We start from the raw sequence: 22,827 nt of genomic DNA, 5'->3' as shown, positions 1-22,827 counted from the left end.
CTTGAGCACCAATCTTTGCTCAAATAAATGTGGCCTTGGGGAGCATAAGGGTCTTTCCTTACAAAAAAACAAACAAAAAACTTACAGATCAGAAATGTTTGAATATATTCATACACATTTTCAATGTATTTAAGTAAACTAAAATCAATCATTTTAAATGATAGGAGGGATTTTTTAAAAACGTTTAAAAAAAAATCACAGTCATCATGCATTTTCTTTGCGGAGGAAACATTTGTACATCAAATCACAAGAGCAGGATAGTTGCATTAGTTGACCCATCTTAAATTACTTATCTAATTATCTTGAAATACTTTTCCATCTTTGCAGAAAAATATCCATCTTCATTTGTAGACATGCAGTAATTTTTTCTTATAATATTATGTCGTATCTGGAAATACTAATACATATCTTTAGAGGGAATACTAAATTGTTCTTGGAGTTGTGAAAATGACAAATTCTTTTCCAGTGAATAATTGATTTATTATTATAAGACCTTTATCAGCCCATATTCTAAATCCACTGTCCCACACAGATGGAAGAAAATCAATATTACCTTCTATAGGCATGGCCCTGGAAATAGATTTTTATCCAAATTTTAAAGTATGTTTAATCCATTCATTATCAATTTTGATTTTAGGAACCAATTTTATGTTTATAAAAGGTAGAATGGACAAGGATGTCAATTTGATTGTGCTCAGTTCTATTTCGACCCATCCTGATTTTTTCATTTCTAATCCAGGCTGCAGTTAACTGAGCTGCTACAAGTGAATTTTAATCAAATAAATGTAGATTTGATGAGTATAAAAGACTTCTTTCAAAAACATCTACATATCTTACCAACTCCAGACTTTTCAACTGTATGTGTATGAGAAAGTGTGTATGTAACGTGATTCACCAAATACAATTTGGGCTGGAGGTTATCACTGGTCTGTAGCAGCAGAAGCAGCAGCTCATATAGTTCGTATGCTTCAGACACGGGTCACGACGAGGCGTTCCCCATAGCGACCCCTAGAGGACGCAGTGTCTCGTTCCCTACTCAGGGAACCATGGTTACATAAGTAACCTGAGACGTTTTAGTCGTATCTCTGCGTGTGCTCCACTAGTGAGAGCTGCCGTTCCCCCTGAGAGAAGCAGGGAGGACTGCATTAGCCTAATAACCAACATCTGGTGGCCATTCATTTACTTGATCATTCTTGATATTCTCGACCCAGAATGTCATTTTTTCACTTTGTAGAGATCCAACTTTGGTCAAATCAACAAAGGAGATGGTGAAGAGGAGAGAAGCTTTACAGGGAGGGCAGAGGGATGGTGGTGAGATGTTCATTAGCTGAGTGGATTCCTGTGGTGGGACGTGCTGATCAGAGGGATGGACAGGTAGAAGGATGAGAGGCTCTGATCTCGGAAGACCTCTGATTAACTAAGGGGATTTTTGTGCTTGTGCAACACATGACCTTTACATTTTGATTTACTGCTCTTAAGGCAACCAGTTCAGCTTTATGAGCAGGACTGCTCTGTCCTACCTAAACCTGCTGATAGGTCATATTTAAATACAACTGTACAACTAAATGTTAAATTAAATAAATGTAAAAAATAAATTAAAGCTAAATATATTTTAAGAAAAAGTTCTACAAATAAAAAGAACATAACTAAAAATATAAAAATAAAAGCTAATTCAAAATATTAATATAAATCATTTTAAAATAACACTGCCCCCATAATATATACTAATGTCCTAAATATTAAAGCTTATTTAAAAATGGAAATAAAATGAATTGTTTTCTGTATAATTTCAAAGGGCAAATTTAAAAATAATTTGCTTTGCAGTCATTTTGCTATTAGCCTGGATGCTGCACTAAAAACCATGTTCAACCAAAATAAAAATCCAGGGAAGTTCTTGTAAGCTGAAAAATCATCTTCTCTTGTCATTTTGAGTAAGATTTAAGTAAGCCCCCTGAGGAAAAACGCAGAAGTGACCGTGCATAGAGTCCATTGTGCACAAGAGCAGAGCTAAACAGTCCAAATCGAAAATAATATTGATTTATTTTCTGCTACATTAAGATTGCCGGGATATCAAAACATTCAGTAAAAACACATTGTTCATTTACAAATCGATTACACATATTAAGATTTTTTTTATTTATTGAACAGTATCAATTTATACACTCAAATGGGGAATAATAAAATGCATATGACAAAATATACACTTTACCAATCACATCTCCATCATACATAAATGTCCATGTAAATTAATTTAATTGCAATTTAAAGAGGGTTTACTGTTATTCCACTTACTTTTGTGTATATGATATTTATACATTGTAATAATAATGTTTAACATCAATGATAATGTTTTTCGAAAGTAATGTTTTTCGAAAGACCATCTGCACAACCAAAAACCAAAACCTGAAACAAATTCAGTGATGTAATATCAGTGTTGATATCAATATTTAGCCAGCTGTAAAGATCCTGCCAGAACTTCAATGTGACTGGACAAGAAAAAAACGAAATGTTCAATGGTTTCAGGCTCTTCTAAACAAAAAAAAAACACAAGGATCTACTTCAAAACGGAATCTTAAATTGTTTTAATTTTGAAGGTGTATTGAAGTCTGAAAATAATTTACATTTTAATACACTGCCTATTACTTTGTTCTTACATTTTTTGTCCCCAATATACACTTCTCCAATCTTGAACTCAGGCAATTTAACAGATACATTTGAATACGTAAGAGTGTTTTGTATTCATTGTTTTAAAGCAAGAGGGATGGCTTTACACAAAGTATTAAATTCTCTAAAGGAACATTTTCTCTCAAACTTCTCCATGAATGAATTATGTTGAATAATTTGACCAGTTACATCCAAAAGATCTACAACATATAAAAAAAAAATTTCATACCACTCTTGTTTGAATACTGTCTTTCTCTTTATTGTAATGGTTCTGTTAATCCACAATGTAAAACTATGCGGTGTAAAATTTTGGGTGAATATCATTTTCCAATAATACAAAATCTGTTTGTGGAATTTTGAAAGCTTAATTGGCAATTTGGAAACCTCAAAATCACATTTTAGCAAAAAATCTAACCCTCCAACTTTCTTGAATACACACTTTGGTATAGGAAACCACGCTGAGTTAGGCTGTGCTAAATACGTTTTAATCCAGTTCAGTTTAAGTACTCCAACCGTTGATTCAAATTCAGTGGCTTTCAGACCTACATTTTTATATTCTCTAATCATCTGAGATTTTTTAATATAATGAGTTTTGTTTTTCCATATAAAATTAAACATAATAGAGTTAACCTTTTTTATCAGTTGAGGAGAAACATAAAGAGTGTAACATGGGTAAATTAGTTTAGATATACCTTCTGCTTTGGTCAAGAGGATTCTGCCCATAATAGACAGACCTCTCATAAACCAATGATTAAGGGATTTTTTCATACTGTCAATTCTCTCATCTATGTTTACTAATTCTCTCGTTTGTATTTCTTTAGACATTATTAAACCTAAGTATTTCACTTCAAATTTAATTAATTTAATAATTTAATTAATTACATGAAAACAAAGGAAAAGTTCACATTTTTTAAATGTAGGCATAAGCCTGATGCTCTAGAGAAAACTGAAATAATATTCAGGGGTTTTTTTAACTATAGATTTATCTTTTAAAAATGTTACTGTGTCATCAGCAAATTGACTAATTCGATATTCAGAATCAGAAATGGTTATTCCTTTTAATTGAGGATGGTTGACAACTATATAAGCTAACATTTGAGTGCATAATATAAACAGTTTTAGAGAGATAGGACATTCTTGTCTAATTCCACGCAAAATTTCAATCTAGGAGTCATACCTGGATTAAGGGATATATAAGTATAAATGTTGTTATAAAACGTTTTAATAACCTTGCAAAACCCTTCCCCAAACATTCTAAGCATCGTAAATATAAATTCATGCTCCACCGTATCGAATAATTAAAAAAAAATCTATAAATAAAATGAGGCTTTTTGATTGTATCAATGACTGATAGTCGATCATATCCAGGATTAGTCTAATATGGTTTTGAATATATCTTCCCTTAATGAATGCTGATTGATACTCCTCTACAAGTTTCCCAAGTATATGTTTAAGACGATTAGCATACACCAGGGCAAGTAATTTATAATCTACGTATTAAGATCAATCACTTACATTGAGAATTTCTTGTGGCGTCTCGAGGAAATATCGGTGTTTAACTGTCAACACTGCCCCCTAGTGGTCTGGAGCATTTCCGTTGTGTTGTGAGCTTAATGTCGTTGTGTTGTGAGCTTATGTTTGCTTTTTGAATTGCGTTTTGAGCTTATGTTTGCTTTTTTAATTGCATTGTGTTGTGAGCTTATGTTTGCTTTTTTAATTTGTGTTGTGCACTACTGGGCCACCATACATTCATGCTCATGTTTCTTTAACATTTTTTGCATCAAAGCTGAAAGACCGGAAGGAACTGAGAGAAATATATATTGCAATTATGAGTGTTTGCCGCATGACTTCTTAAAACATAAGGGTTATTCTTATTTTGCAGTACATTTTTATGTCCACATCCAGTGTTGTTATCTTTAAATAAAACGAAAACTATTAAAAATGTTTTTGGTAATTGAAAAAAAAAAAGATAATAATAATAATATAAAATAAAATATTGTATTGAACGAAGATGAAAAAAAGAAATTTAAGCAAAAATGCTACCCTAAAAACATATTAGTGAAATCTGAAAACTAAAAATTTTAGTGGGGAAACAACAGCACAAACATCATGTATTAGCAATGGATTTTATTAATTTAATTTAGATTTGTGAGCCTACATTTCTGTTTCATCCTTTACAACAGAAATATAAATATCTTTAATAGAAATACTTCCAAAAATTACAAGCACTTTAAGTTTTTAAAAGTTGAATTTCAAAGAAATGACCCACATAATATAGTAGAGCCAATGTTTTTGTACACCTTGTTCTTTAAAGATCCCCTGAAATGCTTAGAAACACGCAGTGTTACTCTATGTGTTGACGTTTTTTAACTGAAACAGGAAGACAGGGCGGGACATATCAAGCAGCCCCGCCCCTTTTTAAAATAGCCAATAGCGTTCTTTTATATCACAGCTTGGGCTAAAGCCTTTCAGAGCCGTTGAGCTCTGTAAAGCCACATTTGACAGGGTATGTCAGTCACAATCTCATCCATATTGCTATAAAATATAGCATTCTGTGTAGAATTCAAATAGCTCCGATACATTTTGTGATCTGTGCCGACTCGAGCATGTGATCCGCTCTGTGCTATCGTGTCTCTGTGTGTGCGGTGCGGTGGTTAGCGTGACACAGCACGAAACCAGACTTCTTTGTTTCCTCAATGGAAAGCATATTTACACTATTTTAATCGTTCCCTGTCCCCTATATAGTGCACTACGTGCCATTCACTGTACAGAAAATACTAATTCTGTGGACAAGTGACCGATTTCAGCCGCGGCTTCAGCGTCTATTTTATAGTGTAGGGGGCGGGCGCTTCGGATTCTAGAGAGCATTTGATTGGACAGAAAGTTTGATGAGAAGCTGATGTACGGTGTGACGTCAAAAAAATCTTTGAGCCGTTTTGGCGGAAGTGACTAACTGCAAGCTTTGAATGCTTATATCTTCTAAATGCGAATTTTGTCACTGTTTTGGAGCACACTGCCTTATAGATAACCTTAAGACTTAGCATATTGATACTAACACCCACAAAACTTTAATTTTGATTCCATGGGGACTTTAAACATGGCTGCCAGATTGAATATGAAACAGGAAGTTACTCTAATGAGACAAGTACTAAACCATTCAGTCCTAACCCTGAACCGAATTGTTAATCAAAAGTGTGTGTGTGTGTGTGTGTGTGTGTGTGCATCCATCCATTGAAATTACATCCACAATGCCTGGTGTTCACACTTCTTGCTTATCTACCTCTGGAAAGGGCATGCCGTAGGTCTAAATAATGCATTACATCTTTAGTTTATCTTGGCCATACTGCAAAATAAGTCTATTTCCCCACTGCCAGTGAAAATATGCTTGCAGTGCTGCTAAGGTGTCAGTATGTGTGTGTGTGTGCGTGTACCTCTGAGACACTGAGAGAGCGAGAGAGCGATACACAGCAACATACTTTCTTATATATTTGGATCTCTGAGTTTTGTATTCTGGAGAGGTGTGAAAAACTAACTTGGAAAACGGCAAGAATAATCTTCAAGGCAAGGCAAGGCAAGGCGAGTTTATTTGTATAGCACATTTCATACACAATGGTAATTCAAAGTGCTTTATATAAAATAAAATAAAAACAATAATCACAACAATAAAACAAGGAATTTAAAACTTTGAAAATTATTTAAAAAAAAAATGTGATTTAAGAGGTTTAAAATGAATTTAAGAAAACGATTATACATAAACATGTATAATCAGTCATACACGTGCCTCTGCCCCAGGGACACGTCCGTGCCGGGAAATATTTGTATTTTTATTTGTATGCATTAGTCACATGAGGCTAGGTGGCTTAATGAAGTTGTGCTGGAGTAATCTGGGCTAAATTAGCTGATTAAGCATAGAAACAGTTTGGTCCACAATTCTTCTGTAATGAAAACACCATTTAAATATGCATTAAATCATAGAAAGAAGAATGTAGTAGACTGTAGATTTGCTTATTACACGGCTCTCAATTCTGATGTTCCTCATATTCTCATCCATTGCAATGCTGCAGATCAGTCCCCTCATCTGAGTAACTACTTTTCTGGCACTACTTTAATGTCTCTTTTATTACACCGTCTTGTTGTATTTTAACACAAGTGGTGCCGTCTTGCGCATTTATCGTTATCGAAGACTAAAGTGTTTACGGAATAATTAAGACAAAATAAAAATTAGCTCAAAATGTACTTAATCTGAGGCTATCCAAGAGTTTTTTCTTCATCAGAACAGATTTAGAAACTTAGCATTAGGCCTACATCACTTGCTCACAAATTGATCCTCTGCAGTGAATGGGTGCCGTCAGAATGAAAGTCCAAACAGGTGATAAAAACATAATATTACCTTAATATTGTTTCAGTGTTCAGTTAATTTTGTTGCAGTGTTCAGTTCAGTTTTATTGATCGTCTTATATCGCCTACATAAATACATCATTTTTAGTTGGATAGCTTTTTGAGATAAACATGCATATTGCCACTAGAAAGATTTCTTATTATTGTAAGCACTGAATGCTATAATAGACTTTAAATGAATTCAGATAGGATTCCCATTTATTTTTTACTTACCTTTTATCACCTCCTATGTTTAAAAACATTAAAGGTTATGAGTAATGAAGTTTCCATTATTCATATTCCGCACACACTTGTGGTCTGTATAGGGATTCTTGAACTTCCATAAATGTTTTGAGTTTTATTAAAATGTTCTTTAATATTATTCTTTTTGCTGGTGCTTCTACTCAGATTCGTACATTCTTATGACTTGTTCTTGTTATTGAAATGAATTTCATGCCAAACAGTCTTGAAGACCTTTTACATTTCCACAATAGTTTGACCTTCAGGATTCTCCGGCGCTCACACATTCTCCAGTGCTATACTTCATTCATGTATTCTACCTTTAGCGTGCAAACATGAACCCATCCACCTTGTTTTGCTCTTCATACAATGGGCTGAGCTTCTCCATTCCATCAAATCTGACAAAAGAACGTCTTCTTGCAGCCAAATACCAAATGCAGTGTGTTCTCCCTGTAGAAAGCCCATGTTTTGCAGAGATATTCCCATTAGTGGCAGAGGGAACAATATCACCATTACTCCTCCAAGAGAAGGACTTAGACGCCGAGCCAAATTTGTACTTGGGAAGAAAAGAGAGATGCTGAATGGTGGATAATGATCTTACCGAAGCCCTTCGGTCGTCTGAGTTTAGGTGGTAGTTCTTAGGTTCACTTTTCCTCTGTGTTGCTGTGACATTATCGCATCAAATGGGTCATTCCAGAAACATATTCTGCAGTCGTTAGCAACAGAAATGTACATAAAGAGTACTTCCATGCATGTTATTGTGATATTAGCTGATAAAAGTGTGTAACTTTATAAGTCTTACCCTGAGTAGGAAACAATAAATCAAAACCCTGAAACGGTCAACGTTAAATGAATTCTCAGTTTTTCATTCCTGTTATCAAGGAAAAAGTTGGATGTGCTTGAAGTAAAAAATGATCATGTTTACTGAAGCTGAACTTCTTAACAAATGGAAAAGCTGATTTAAAATCAATATGCTGCCTTGTTCAAGGGCAGATTAACTCCAGATGCAAGAAGTTTGACACATCGCTTTAAGAAAAATAGAAATAAATGTGATAAAATATGCAGAAATAAAAACACTCACTGGATCTTTTTAGAAAATAATCTGCAATATCTTTGCTCCTATAAATAGGAGTGAACGACTGGAATGATGCAGCTGATTTTGGCTGAGCCTGTTTGTTGGCTTGGTTCAAAGAATTTGTTGAATACACAGTGGATCTGCTGAGCATATAGATGCACTGAATTGTTTATTCTCTTTATCAGTGTTGCATATCTCTGCCTTGATAAAGAGAACGTTGCATTTCTGAAAGAATATAACACAAATGTAGACAGGGTGAACTCTATTTTTCTCAGCCAGGAAAAAACTACAAGAGCATCTCTGGATCCAGTTGATCTTTCTTAGGGTTTATGGTTGAAAACAAAAACAACTTTTATATCACTTACTGTATATAAATGTACTGTTTCTATATAAAACGTGCATTATGTATTATTAAAAAAAATACTGTTGAAACTCACTACACATATACTGTTGAAACTATGTATATATGAGAATATACATATATGGTATTGTAATTAACCTGTAATTTCGAAAATGAAATAAAAGTTCACAGTGCATTGTGTAATTTGTTTATCAGTGTAACCTGTGATAGCACAGAGACTATTGCAGGGATTGCCAATAATTGCTCTGCCATAAAGATGCAGAATATTGGGTCGGCCCATTTCACTTTAGCTCTTACTGAAAGTTTAACAAGTAAATCTTTCAAAACAACCATAATTTTGGTAAATAATACTGTCATCCATTTCTTAAAGTGCCATTCTAATGTAAAGAAACAGCTGATAAAGTGTCATTATTTGGTCACTTATGCTGAATTTCCAAAATGAAATATTATGTGGACTGGTTTATAACTAACATAAAAGTGCAATATTACTTCATCAACATTTCTTTTGTTTTCAAAGCAGACACACAAACACATAAAAATACACACAAACACGAGAGTCATAAATTAGTTACTAAGAACCACAAGACAAATGTTTCTGGAGCATCTCCTTCAAAATGAATCATTTAGCAGGCCCGTGTTGTCACACACTTTATAATCGTGAAAAAGGCTGTAAAACGTTCTGTTTAAAACAAACCCGTGCGATAGATGGGCAGTTTACTCACAGGCAAGACCAACTCCATAAAACAGGTTCTCAAACAAACATCAATAGCTGTTAATATTTAATTCTGCCCATCCGATAATGCATTTCACTGAAACAAATCATTACTGTATTGAATTTGAGATAAATGGTGTGCAGAAAATTCTGAGGCTTAAAGCATTTTCCACTATTCTGCAAAGTATGCAATTTATATGCATGTGTTATATAAAGACATATGCGATTATATATCATGCTTTCATCGCAGGCACAATTTAGGTTCTTCATTTTGCAATGAAAGACACATAAAACAGTACAACACAGCAACATAAAGTCCTTTTAAAGTTTTATTCACTTAAATTTCTCAGTGTTAAAGCAACAAGAAAACATTTAGAATGTCCTTTGGTGTGATTTTCTGTTTTACACGTCAGTATATATACTGTATGTAAACTGATATTCTTTGATGCCAGCACATTGCCAATATACTTTAGGAAAACTACACAATCCAACTGAAGGGGAAAAAAAGTGTAAATGAAATAAAATTTCAGACGAACATAATCAGATATTTAATTCAGTATGCACCTTGATTGAATGCACTAAAATGCTGCCCTTAAACACATTTCAGCAATATTACAAAAAAGTATATGTTATACATTATCTTTACTCTGTCAAGAAAATAACTTCTGTATTAATACAAAAATTAAATACACTGATGACTGTCTAAGCACTTCATCTGTTTGTGTGAAAACATCCATCTTTGACCGTGGCCTCAGCAGACAGTCTGTCACATTTCAAAATCATGAGTTTTTTAGACATGTTTTTTGGAGGATAAGGGGGTGTGCCACATGAGTGTGACTAACATCACAGACTTAAAGGAAAACCCAAAAATGATATATATTAAAAAATATCAAGGGTTACAGAATAACATTCACAAAAGCACAGGGCGAAGGAAGGACGGGGCTTTTGACACAAAGGACACTCTAAAGTTTATTTTCGAGGGTGGGTCAAGGTGGGATGGGATGTGTTGGCAGGACGAGCTCAATTTGAAAGCAGATCAAATGTGACAGTCTGAATCGATTTCCTTATATCCACAATGCACTGACAGCAAAGAATGCTTGTTTCTTTACTTGAGTCTCTCTCCATATTATTACTGCTTTTTTGTTTTTTTGCAATTGCCAGTTCACACAATCCAGACAGTTTTCCATCGCTCTGTGTCACAATAGCCAAAAGCAGTCTACAGCCAACATGATACCCAGAATGGTTCAGGTGAGAGGCGGCAGCTGGCTTTACTTGTACATGCCGCTGGCTGAACGCAGCTCCCGTTGCCGTGGTGATAAAGAGAGGAAAGGGATGAGTCTTGTCCGCTCCAATCCCTGTCACTCTCTCGCTCTGTTAGGGGAGTGAGTATCTATTATGGCTTAGTTCACGTCTCTACTTCCTCTTATTTGCTTCATGAAGCATATGCTCAGGTAAATTCTATAAATAACACCTTGATGTTTTTTTTTTACTTTTCGATTTTCATATTGAATCCATTTTTATAAATACTATTTTTATTGATGTATTATTTATTGTATTTTCAATAAGAAAATTTCGCTTTGATATTTGGGCACATTCCACATGGCCGGCCAAGTGTCGGTGAGTCTGGTGCGCTGCTCATACAGAAGAAGCTGGACAGTTGGAGATCTGCCTCTCAAAGGACTGTGGTCTAGCAGATCTCCACGTGGAAAACGGGACCCAGAATGCACAGCAGCAAAAGCAGGATCAGCCCAGGGGGGTGGAGGGAAGCCTGGCCAGAGTCTGACCCTCCGCAGCCTCCTGGCTCGTTTTCACACTGCGGTTTCTCACACAGCAGGCCGGTGTACGCCGGAGGACACTGACAACGGATATTGTTCACACACACACCGCCGTTTTGGCAACGCAGAAGTTCATTGTCGCACACCCGGGCTGTGGCATTGAGAGGAAAATGGTAAGCAGAAGACAACCCCCCCGCCCCCACACACACACACATATAGGCTACACCCAAACAAGTATGAACACTTCTATGATTACATAGAGCTCTATCCTGAGATATCATATATTCATATAATGCTGAAAATAGACAGAAAGAGTCAATACAAAGTGCAGGCAAAGTATTGATTGAAATTAATCACAAGTAGAAAACGTAATATCATTATTAATAGAAATTCGTAAGTGAAAAATATTGATGGACTTTTTTTCTCACAGAAAAATGAACTCTTGAGATTTTATTAAAAATGTTTCAAAAAGGCATCCCTGCTCAACGGCCACCTCAACATAGTTATTTAAAAAAGTAAAAATAAAGAAAATGTCTTTCAGAGATCTCAGACTTTTCTCCAAATCCCTGAAAAATGACTAGAATTCTGCATCCCATGGTGGCACTGTACCCCACAGGTGTATCAGGTGCATTAGTATATTTAACAACAGGACACTAATGCCAGACCTCGGACGTAAGCGGTTGAGCAAGCTTCAGGCAAACAAATTCCTGTGCAAACTAGCAAAACCAACAGAGACAAATAAAAACGGATGAACAAGCCATGCCTCTCACATCTTCAAAGCACTGTAATCCTGCTGATTGGAAAATAATCATCTAACACACAAACATTGACCTCTATCAGTTTGCGAGGAATGCTTCTGAGAGGTCTTGGGCTTTGCAGCATCTGTTTAATGGCTGTTACTGGGCTATTTTGGGATGGACTGAGCTGACAGGAAAAGCTGGATGATAGAGAGAGGAGGTGTAACTCTCCCAGTCATAACAGGCTGATTAGGGAGCTGGCAGAACTACATAGTCTCCAGCTTCTCTCTCTCCATCTCCTGTGTGGATACAGGCTTTATGGTTGAGTCAGGGAAAAATGAGCCCGTTTGTGTCCATAATTCCCTCTGTTCATCACTGCTGAGTCAATCATGATGCAGATCAATCGTTCCCTAGTGAAAACCCAGATTTGTACCACAAAACAAAATCCTAGAAATTGTACCTGCAAGATGAACAAGCTATTTGAATTATCTGTGATTAACATGCATAAAGATTGAATGTGTTTAATTAGTATTAGTCTCATTAGTATTTGTAGGCAAATCATACATTTCTTAATGTTTAGTACATACTGACACAATTTTTCAAATACTACTACTAATAATAATTACTGTAAATTAAAATGTGCTAAATTATTCTAATTTGACACTTCACTTGTTTCAGTCTTCTCTGTCCGATCTTTAAAGACTTGTTGAAATCAGAGTCCAAGTGTACAGAAATATATGGGCATTATAACCAAGTCCTAGTTGCACTCACTAAGCTACTTGAGTTTGAATTAGGTTAGATTATCTAGATTAGATTAGTTTATCTAAATATTTTCTTAATAAAAGAATCTAACAACAACAGTACACTGAAAAAAATTGGTGCAGAATTTACTTTGAAACCATTTTCACTCAGAAATGGAAATAAATTTAATAAAATGCAAAATTTTGAAGTAGAAAGATTGAAATATTTTCTTGTAAAATGTATTCTAAAAATCATTGATTTATTTACAACTTCCAATTGTTTTTTTTTAATAGTGCATGTTTTACTCTGGTGTAGTCATGACGTGACCATCAGCTGTCTCTGAGCACATTTTTTTACCATGTTTAGTCTGCCCTTTAAGAAAGAAATGATGAATAAAAACAACTGTATTGCTTATTAAAGAGGCTTTATCGATTTATTGTTCTGGATTGGAGATTTAAAATCTTCTTTATTGCCCAAAACACGTTTAGACTACTGTAGATGTTTCCTATTACAAATGAAGTGATTCTTTAGAAGTGTACGACATATTGACTGTTTGCAATTGAGACATCAATGTTGTCTTTTACCAAACTGTTCATGAAAAGGAGATTGTACAGAAAGAAGTAAGAGGTAATGAGTGGTCTGTGTCTGTGGAAAGAGTTTTAGAACACCTCCTCTTTGAGGGAAAGAGAGCAAATTGATCGATTGCCTTTTCCACAACTGTGGCCATTGGCAAGAGTGTGCTTGTGCTTCATCTGAAGAAAGACTTAAAAGAGGCACAGTTTTGCAGGTAATGTATCTCTCAAGAGCAGAGGTGGGGGCAAGTCACACATGTTCAAGTCTCAAGTCCCTACCATCAAGTCTCAAGCAAGTCTCAAGTCACAGTACAAACAAATCAAGCAAGTCAAGTCAAGTCAGTGGCTCACCTCAAGCAAGTCAAGTCGAGTCCTTCTAAGGATCAAGTCAAGTCACAGTATCAAACAGGAACACATTTTTTTTTTGCCACACGACCTTATTAATTTTTCCTCAGAAATTAACTTAATTATACATTTTAAATAATAATGTTTTAAATATAACATTTTGAATATAGGCAAAATACTACTTTGTATACCGCTAAAGTCTGTAATTGAGAAAATATTGATAAAAATACAAGATACAAATATGTATCTCATATTTATGTTAGGCTTTGTAAATGCATACAGTTTCGAAGTGTTTATCCAAACATCTCGGGAGATTCTGTTGCTCCCTGTATTTGGCACGCTGCGTTCCTGACTGTGCTCGTGCAGTGTCATGAACTGCGCAGACTCGGATCACTTCTGCCACTGGTTCAGTGGCTTGCATTTTGTTTACCAAATTATGTCACAATGATTTATAATAATAATAATTAGAGTTGTTATAAAGTCAAGTCCTGCCGAGTCATGAAGGTCAAATCAAGTCAAGTCTCAAGTCACTGGATCTCAAGTCCAAGTCAAGTCAAGTCATTTTCTTTATTTAGTCAAGCAAGTCACAAGTCCTTAAATTTGCGTCTCGAGTCAGACTCGAGTCAAGTCATGTGACTCGAGTCCCCCACCTCTGCTCAAGAGTTTGGGTCTTTTTGGTTCACCCTGTGAGTTCAATTCTTTCTGTCTCAGTTTGATATCCCCTGATGACCAGGAAAAGGTGCTGAGGCAAGAAGAGATTGTGTCAGTGATTTATAGCTGTTATGGGCGCTAACAAACACCTTTAACTTCCAACGGAAACTATTTACTCTGCTGTTGGTCCTACAAACAGTTTAACCTCTATAGCCTACGCCACACTCTCTAGAGCCCATGCACGAGAAGGCATTTTCATCTAATAAATATAAACACCTATTTTAAGAGAGCAACAGAAGGTATGTATGTTTAAAGCATGTGGATTCACAAGCAGGAAAAATGTGCTCAACCTCTAATTATGCATTCACAATTTGCTTGCATGTAAATAAACGGTAATAAGAGAATAAATTGAGCAATTTATTGGGTTTGCTTTTGATAAGAGGGATCATATTTATTGAGAACAGCAGTAGATTGTGTGGTGCACTGGGAAGAAAAGGCTTATTTGAAGAAAGATTTGAGCTTTAATTGCATACCGAAATCTGCATACAGATAGACGGGATCAGGAAAATGAGCCTTAGATTGCATTTATTACACACATTATGGCCTTTGGGACTTTGAATGAGATGAATGCAACAAACTTAAATCTCTTGTCTAGGACATCTAACAAAAAGTGTCTGTGTTGATGACAACATCAAATTAAAATGGTTATGGTGCTTTACTGTAGTACATACCATCGGCTGAAACAGTCACATGGAAATGGATCTTCATGCTGGTGAATGATGGATGTGTATAAAGAGTCACACCTCTTTATTTCTTTCCAATATGTCTCTCAGAACAGACAGTAATGGAAGTGCATTTGCCACATGTCACTATTTGCACCAAACGCTCTGGTTTACTTTATTCTCGTGTGATGTTGTGAATTTCTGCTTCTCACACTAAACCAGCCTTGTTGTGTTGGGTTCAAAGCCGCAATGAACTCAATATACACATATTTACTGGACTGTCCATCTCACATTATTACAGCCAATGTCCCTTTGAGATATCTGAGGCTTGGGTAAATGTTGACCTTTGATGCTGGAAGCCCATTGAAGAATACAAATCAATACTTGACCTACGGATCGTTTCAACCACAGCGCTTGGAGCCAAGAGAGAAGAACCAGCCATCACAGTGTGGCCATAACAGCAAACAGCCAGAGAAAACAGCGCAGGCGTCAAATGTTCTGCTCACTCCAAATATTAGCTCAGCTGTCTGTGTTCATCTGCGCAAATGCATGTGCATGGGATTGTGCCTGAGGATTGTTTGCATGGTTTATCTCTGTGCTTGAGAAAAATTCTACAATAATACTATTAATAAAAACTATGCTAATTAATGATTATAATAATTCCTTCAAAATTAATTCTGCAGTTAAACCTCTAACAAGGCAGTATAACAGGTGTGACTGAGCCTTGAATGGAAATCAGTCCAATATTTTTTTTTCCAAGTGCTGTAAGCAAACCAAGCTGCTCATTCCCGGGTAAGCCAATAAAGCAGCAGCAAACAGAGAAAGTAAAAAGAGGGAGAGAAGATGGGAGGGAGGGTAAGAGAATGAGAGAGGCAAAAGAGAGCAGGGGACTGAAGCTGCAGGTTGGGTGGGGGTTCTACTTACATTTGCAGCCATTGTCCCACAAATATCCTGGCAGACACTCATGACACTTAGCCCCTGTCGCTCCCTCCTTACATTTACAATATCCTGTGCCATTACAGCGATCAGTGTCTGAGCCAAAGGGATTACAATTACAGTCTGTAGAAACAAGACACACACATACACACAGTGGAGATATGGGGTCTGTGGTCTTCAGCCTCTCAGATCAGCTCATGAGTAAAGTCCCTCTGTCCCTCTACACAAAAAGCATTTTCTCTCAAAATGGGCCTCTGCTGCCTCCTTCATGCACATTGCTAGTCTACAAAGGACAGATTTATAACATGTATAACTGAATATTTACCTCACATCTACCATTTCGAAGGAATAAAATGAGAAGCATCAGCTGGGGAAGGTGAGGGTGGAAAATGTAAACAATGGCATTTAGTTTAGTAAGGAAAACGAATGTTTGTGAATGTTCAACATCTTGGTCCCATAATGCAAAAGCGTTGACCGTTACCGAATGACTGCACTGTGCATTCTGAATTTTTTTTTACAAGAATATATTTCTATATTTTGTTGAGTGTAAAAAAAAGATGGGTGGCATGAAGGAAAGGGAACATACAAAAGAGAAACAGAAAGACAGACACGTGGTGGAGGATTCCTGATTAGCCAATTCGATTGTTGTCCACTGATTCTGACACTGATTCTGTTCAGAAATATCTAATAATTAAATCATTTGATACAACAGAAAATGTCCTTAAAGGTGACCATTTTATTAAAGTCTACATAAAGTGGCATTTTCAATGCATTTTACTTGCATAATTTTAATGGTGTATTTCTGAGTAAAACAAGATACTGATCGGAAAAAAGAGAGTGTGACTTGATTTTATCCCAGTAAATAGTACATTTTGATTTCATGTTGACTATAAGTTTTTGGCTATGTCAGTAACTCTCCAGGTCATGGATCCCCCAAAGACATCTGTCCAAATAACCAGGTTCTGCTTATGGTGCTGAAGTGCCATTCAAAACCTGCATTTCTGCGATATCTACTGTACGAAGACGACAACTAATTTGAGCAGATTTTGAGCTACTGAGGGGTATTAAAAATGCAAAAGTTTTAATATTATCAATAATCTGATTCATTTTCTGAAGAACTTGGACATGTAGCCTGATCCGTGTAATTGCATTTCTGATCACGGCAGTCCATTTGCTCTTAAACATTTCTTTTTTGGAGGAAACTAATCATTCCTTTTTAAAATTCTCCTACTTCTTTTCAGTATAAATTCATCAATGTTTTCAGATGCCTAGCACAACAGAACTCTTTACAAGTGTGAACATAGCCTTAAGGTTTTGCTACAGAGCAGGTACTTGTTTCATTTCTAAGTAGAAGATGTTAATGCTTATTAATTATTAATGCTTTGCTAAAACACGAACATAAACCTCTTCCAAGATGCACTTTTCACATATTTTGTCAGTTCTGTGTCCCTCCTGTGACTACAGATATTTCTAGGTTGAGGTGGAGGTCAGAGTCTGTGACCTGTAACACCTAAAGATGTGTGTGTAAGTCACAAAGTCGTGACCTGCTCCCAGATACCTCTCTTGCTCTCTTCTTTCTCTTGCTTCTTCTTTCCGAGAGTGACATATGCAACACGCAGCACCTTTTTCTGTGGGTGCGAGCCCTCCCAGACACCTCACTGGGGAAATGTGATGGCAGACATCACCTCTGTCTCTCAATGACACCTGTCTGGCTTTCTTTTTTTCTTAATGTCTGTTCTTGTTCTCCGCTCTACCGTCTTCTTTTCCTTTTCTTAGCTTTGTAACAAACATTAAAAATTACACTATTTTTCCTACTCTGCTGTGGATCATCACGTCATACTTGCTGGTTTTGTAGTCAAAGACTTGAGGGAATTTGGATCAACGTGACTTTGCTGACGCACACAAGCATGCGTGAAGAGACTCGGGTGACGACAGAGGGATGGACAGATACAGAGAAGGGAGTGAAGTGATGGAGGATGATGGAGCAATAGAAACAGAAAGCCAGATGGCAGATTTGGGGGAAGTGTGATGTGCGATAAGCCGTGTTGGTGGATGGGAGTGCTGAGGACTGACCTATGCAAACATTCTCATCGTCCAGCTCTGCTGAGGCATTGCGGTAGTATCCAAGTTTGCACAGCTGGCAGTGCTGCCCTCTAGTGTTGTGCTTACAGCTCACGCAAATGACGATGTTTAGCACCTCGATGTAACTGCAGCGATTGGAGTGACTGAAACATTCGCAGTCTTGCAAAAAGGGGAGAGAGATGTGGCTGTGTTTAGGGTAAGTGTGTGCGAGTTGCGGCGGCGCTGCAGAAGAGGGGCACCATGGCATGCGAGGTTTGGATGGTCTGAAACAGCAGAAGCGGTATTAGATGTAAGATAACCGTAAGATGAATGGAGAAGCGGTGTTGTTATTAGAGAGTTCACCTCGAGCAAACCACAGGGATGAAGAGGAAAATAAAAACAGGAATGTTACACGGAAATTAAACACAAACAGATGCAATTTTCAATCTCGGCAGAATGCAAGTGCACATGCGATTTGAAATTTACATCCGCTGTATTCATTTTCTATTGCTCATGGAGAGTTGTCTCACAGAAATGATGGAAGGGTGTAGTGAAGGAGCTGGAACTTTCAAACACGAGAATAAAACAATGGCTTCTATTTTCTATGCCCCCGAAATAACAAAGCTTCTCAGGTCGAAAACGGGTACACAAACTGTATCCTCTCCGCAAAACTACTGCCATAAAAATGAAAGACAAAGCATTTTTTTCCAGTATTGATTCTGTCAGCTCCAAAATGAGAAATAGCACAAGCAAATCAGAAATAACTTCCTATCTATTTCCCCATAGCCTCCAAAGAAACCAAACAATGTTTATCCAGGACCCGCAAGGAGTCTGTCCTACTTTCACAATGAAGTTGAATATCGATGCTCGGATGCTGCATAACGTAACAAACTGATGGCATTGCCCTGACCTGCCAGGGACACTTGGTCAACTGACCAGTGCTCTCAACCCAGGGGGTCTGACAAATCTTCTCACACTGAGTTACGCTCATAAAGCCTCCACGTCCCTCCCTCCTGAGATGATTCCAGGGCTTTCGGCAGAAATGGAGGGCTTCTCATTATCGAAATCTGGATTGAGGTCAGGCCTCCTCTGCAGCCTTTTCCTCCGTCCCCCGACTGGAGGAGTTGAGACAGAGATATCTCCTGTAAAGCGATCTCTAAAGCTGCCTGGATATGTCAATCATTCTGCCTGGAAAATGTTTTAGAGGGCCCACTTTAACAAAAAAATAAAATCGACGGGCTTCTCGTTTGTGAGCCACTGCGGAATTATATCAGATTCAATGTTCTCATTCACACTCGGATCAGAAACACTATATAACCCATTAATCTGACAAAGTCAACATGATTTGAACACTTCCCTTCTGATTCATCCGTCTCTTCCATTTTCAAAGACTTGTGTCTCTAAGGAATTTGGTACAGAGCTTCCATGATGATTCAGGATGGAGCTGATCATAAAATAAAGTAAACAATTAAGTAGGCTAAATACACTAAAATCAGTATCTTTTTACTGGTATATCTTGATACTATGCAAAGTGGGAATAGTAGGGTCAAGGGTAGGTGTTCTGCAAGTACAGAAGGTACATGACTCTAGATTCATTCAGGGCATGGTGAAGGGGGTAATTCGGACAACATACACTGACACAGAATAGTGAGAGTATATGAATCTAGTCCTCCTACCTCTCTTACTGTTTGCAGCTTGTACAGAAGGAACAGTTGACAAAACAACTTGAGGAGCTATTAGACAAAATAAATCAAATAAAAACATATTAAATCAACAGAAACCCTAATGATAATATGAACACTACATACTGTCTGTACCAAAAGCATGAAGTTGACAATAAAACAAGAATTTTGACTATTTAAATCCTGTTGCTTTGTCATAAATAATAAAAAAGACACAAAAAGAACACAGTGCACGTTTCAGTCACTGCAGCTGCTGTGGTTGGAAGTTTTCGATGGCTTTAGAAAAGAAAAAGCCTGAATTGCTGGCAGAAACTGCTCAGCTGGCATTAGTCTAGTTGAGCTTCACCAGACTTCTTGTGTGAGAGCGCGTAAGGCTTAGATCCCCACGTCCCGCTGTCAGTCCGACTCAGCAGCAGAACAACAGGGCTCAGAACAATCCCAAAGTTATCAGCTCATCTTGCAGTCACAAAACAAACCAAGGGGCAGTGAGCATTATGTCTTTTACTAACCTCCAACCCCCAATTCAATCAAAAACGCTGTTTATTCAGGACCGTTGTTTGTGTGATGCTTCTTTTTTTGGACATCTGCGCAATGGATTATCTATGAAAACTCCCCAGCAGGACTGAGAAAATATTGAAGGGGCCCAAGAGAGAGCGCCATGCGTAATTAAAATGGAGGGCGTAACGCTTTAAATCATTGTGTGTGTCTTTATGGCTGTTCAGCTTGTTTCTTAGAAATGCTGATTGCTCAAAAATCTCACAGCTTTCAGACATGTCAGAAACTGGTACGTGAAAGAGAAAAAGCAAAAAGAAGACTTTTGTCCATCTGGAATGATTTAGTACAACAAATATGAAAAAAAGACTAGCTGTCAGCAAACTTCTGCTGAATCTGTTTCACTCTTACAACAGCCTAAAAATTGTTCTGTGAGTCAGATCAAACGAAATTGTATCCAAGTTAAAAATGTACCCTACCTTGATTTCGGTTAGCGACACCTAGGGATGAAATGTTCTGCCGAACTGCATGCATACAGGAGAAATCAGGTGTTAATTGAATGCAGTGGCTGTCATATGTTAGATGCACTAGGACGGGTCCAGTCTGGACTCATGTACACATAAACAGCTACACACATCTCCAGATGAGTCATTCATAAAGTTGAGCTGTTAGGCTCGATGAGAAGAAGCAACCAATAGACCAATCACAGATCATCTCTAGAGATTGTATGTAATTGAGCTGTGTTTTGTGGCTTACTCTATATTAATGCATGGGAATGACGGCTGACAGCGATGAAGGGAAATTCTGTCAGTCTTTCGGGTGCACCATGTGAGACTGGATTGTGCGCATGTGTAATTACGGTCGCTTGAGATGCTTGTTCAACTGATCAAATTGATTCATTTGAAGTGTGGTTCTGTATGACAAAAAAGAGCTAACAACTGAAATGACAATTTGATGGGAATATCCTCATAATTACATACAATTCATTTCCTTAGAGGCGGAAATATTAAGGCTGGGAATGGAGCAGTCTCGTGTCAATGTCAGAGGCAGCACTAAAGTGAGAGGGCCAAACCAAATGCTCCATCCATCCAACACAAACATGGTTAAGTCCCTTATGTGCTGCTTCGTGGTTGACCTCAGTGTGTGGGACACACTGTGAAACGAGGACAGGGTGCAGGAATTCCGGTAAGGACACGTCTATGAATTTGAAATAGTTTTTTTTTCACCAGGGACATAGCATGGTGGTTGGGGACTCGGAATGCATGCAAACGCAGGTTACTGACAGAGTAAAACCATCTTGAAGACCCATTATGAAATGGCCTCTATGTCCAATCACATTGGGAGAAATTATTATTTTTCCATGTGATTTGGGGAATTCCGTGAACTTAACTATGAGTTTTCAGTTCAAGCTCCAGTAATATTTTATGAGAGAAATTAAAGATGAAAAGCAAATAATTTCTCTAAGATTAATAACATAATGTGAGTTCAGGGTTTGTCAACATCATAAAGTGCTTCTTTTTCTTTAGATTAGTACTTGGTTTGTCAGCATCATCTCATCAATAAATTTGCTTTGTTATCTCATTAAAAAAAAAATTTTTTTTTTACAATTTATTCTAATAATTCTTAGCCTTTAGCTTTAATTTGTAAACTTAAAAAAAAATTAAACATAAATGCACCATTTGGATCCAGCAAACTAATCCGATATTTGGAGAAACACTTTTTTTCCACAACCCTTTTCATGGAAGTTTTCTTTAATTTTCTTACCCAGCGAGACACAAAGAGTGAGCATGCAGCAATTGACAACCACTGGAATCGCTATCAGTTTGGAAGGGATCTGACCTCAGAGTGATGGACAAATCCAGCTCTCATCTCTCATCACATTACATGACACTCACACACAGAAGCCACTGTCGTGATACTCATGGGACCACTTTGAGAGCTTCATTATTGATATAAAATGTGTTCCGTATTAGCAAGTGATTAGGAGTGATGCTCGTCGCATCTGCTCTTCATTAATGTTTTTGTTAGTGAAAATTTGGATAAATGAGAAGTGACATATTTTAATCAATGCCAAACCCAGTAATGAAAGGCAAACCTGTATAGCCAAAATCTCATCTTAAAATATTAATTTTGCTCTAATGCCTGCATTAGGCAATTCTGGCTGGCTTAATAAACTTGAAATAAAATTGGGAAAAGTCAATAAAGAATTTAATTACCCTCAAGCAACGCTGAGGAAACGGCAGTGTTTTCTTTTTCAGTCTCGGGCATAACATTGTTTTTGTGACGGAAGAGAGAATTGTGTTTATAATTGTTATAGTGATGGCCAGAATACAGTTTTAGTGCTAAAAGTAACATGAAGCTGTTTGGGACCCTGGTTGCATTGTGAGTATCTCCTCTTTGTGTCTTTCTGGATGGAGGTGTGTAAATTCACCATGAGGACAGTGAGTGAATGTTCATGGTACAGTAGCATGACATTTGAAATAAGAAATAATGGAGTGAGCCCATGCAGAAATGGCACAGCACAGGCCATGCTATACGGCCAAATACAAAACAGACTTGAGAAGAGGAGAAGGGAGTGTCCACTTGGTTTGACATACATTTCTGATGAAAAGTGCAACCTTAGTGCAAGTTTTTTTGTTCCCTGGAAACATCAAATGTATAAATCAGACTCCATTCGCTCTTGT

The 22,827-nt window shown here is 37.0% G+C and overlaps 1 protein-coding gene across 6 annotated transcripts in view; it reads right to left on the bottom strand.

Annotated features, from left to right (window-relative positions):
- Positions 1-10,558: 10,558 nt before the first annotated feature.
- The window catches only part of LOC107590269 (netrin-G1-like), a 104,319-nt gene continuing 92,050 nt past the window's right edge, over positions 10,559-22,827 (bottom strand). For 5 of the 6 annotated variants that reach the window (XM_016278960.1, XM_016278961.1, XM_016278959.1 and 2 more), the window contains 3 exons: positions 20,623-20,667; positions 19,646-19,702; positions 10,559-11,355 (listed from right to left, as the gene is read on the bottom strand). In XM_016278960.1, the coding sequence (XP_016134446.1) occupies positions 11,117-11,355; positions 19,646-19,702; positions 20,623-20,667 (341 nt within the window). In that variant the 3' untranslated portion in view covers positions 10,559-11,116. The remainder of the gene's footprint in view (positions 11,356-19,645; positions 19,703-20,622; positions 20,668-22,827) is intronic. The other variant, XM_016278963.1, reaches the window with a different exon arrangement.

This window comes from Sinocyclocheilus grahami, unplaced genomic scaffold (assembly GCF_001515645.1).
Source record: "Sinocyclocheilus grahami isolate Dianchi unplaced genomic scaffold, SAMN03320097.WGS_v1.1 scaffold126.1, whole genome shotgun sequence".
Classification (NCBI taxonomy): Eukaryota; Metazoa; Chordata; class Actinopteri; order Cypriniformes; family Cyprinidae; genus Sinocyclocheilus; species Sinocyclocheilus grahami.
The sequence above is the reverse complement of the archived record's forward strand: the minus strand, read 5'-3'. Positions and strand labels throughout refer to the sequence as shown.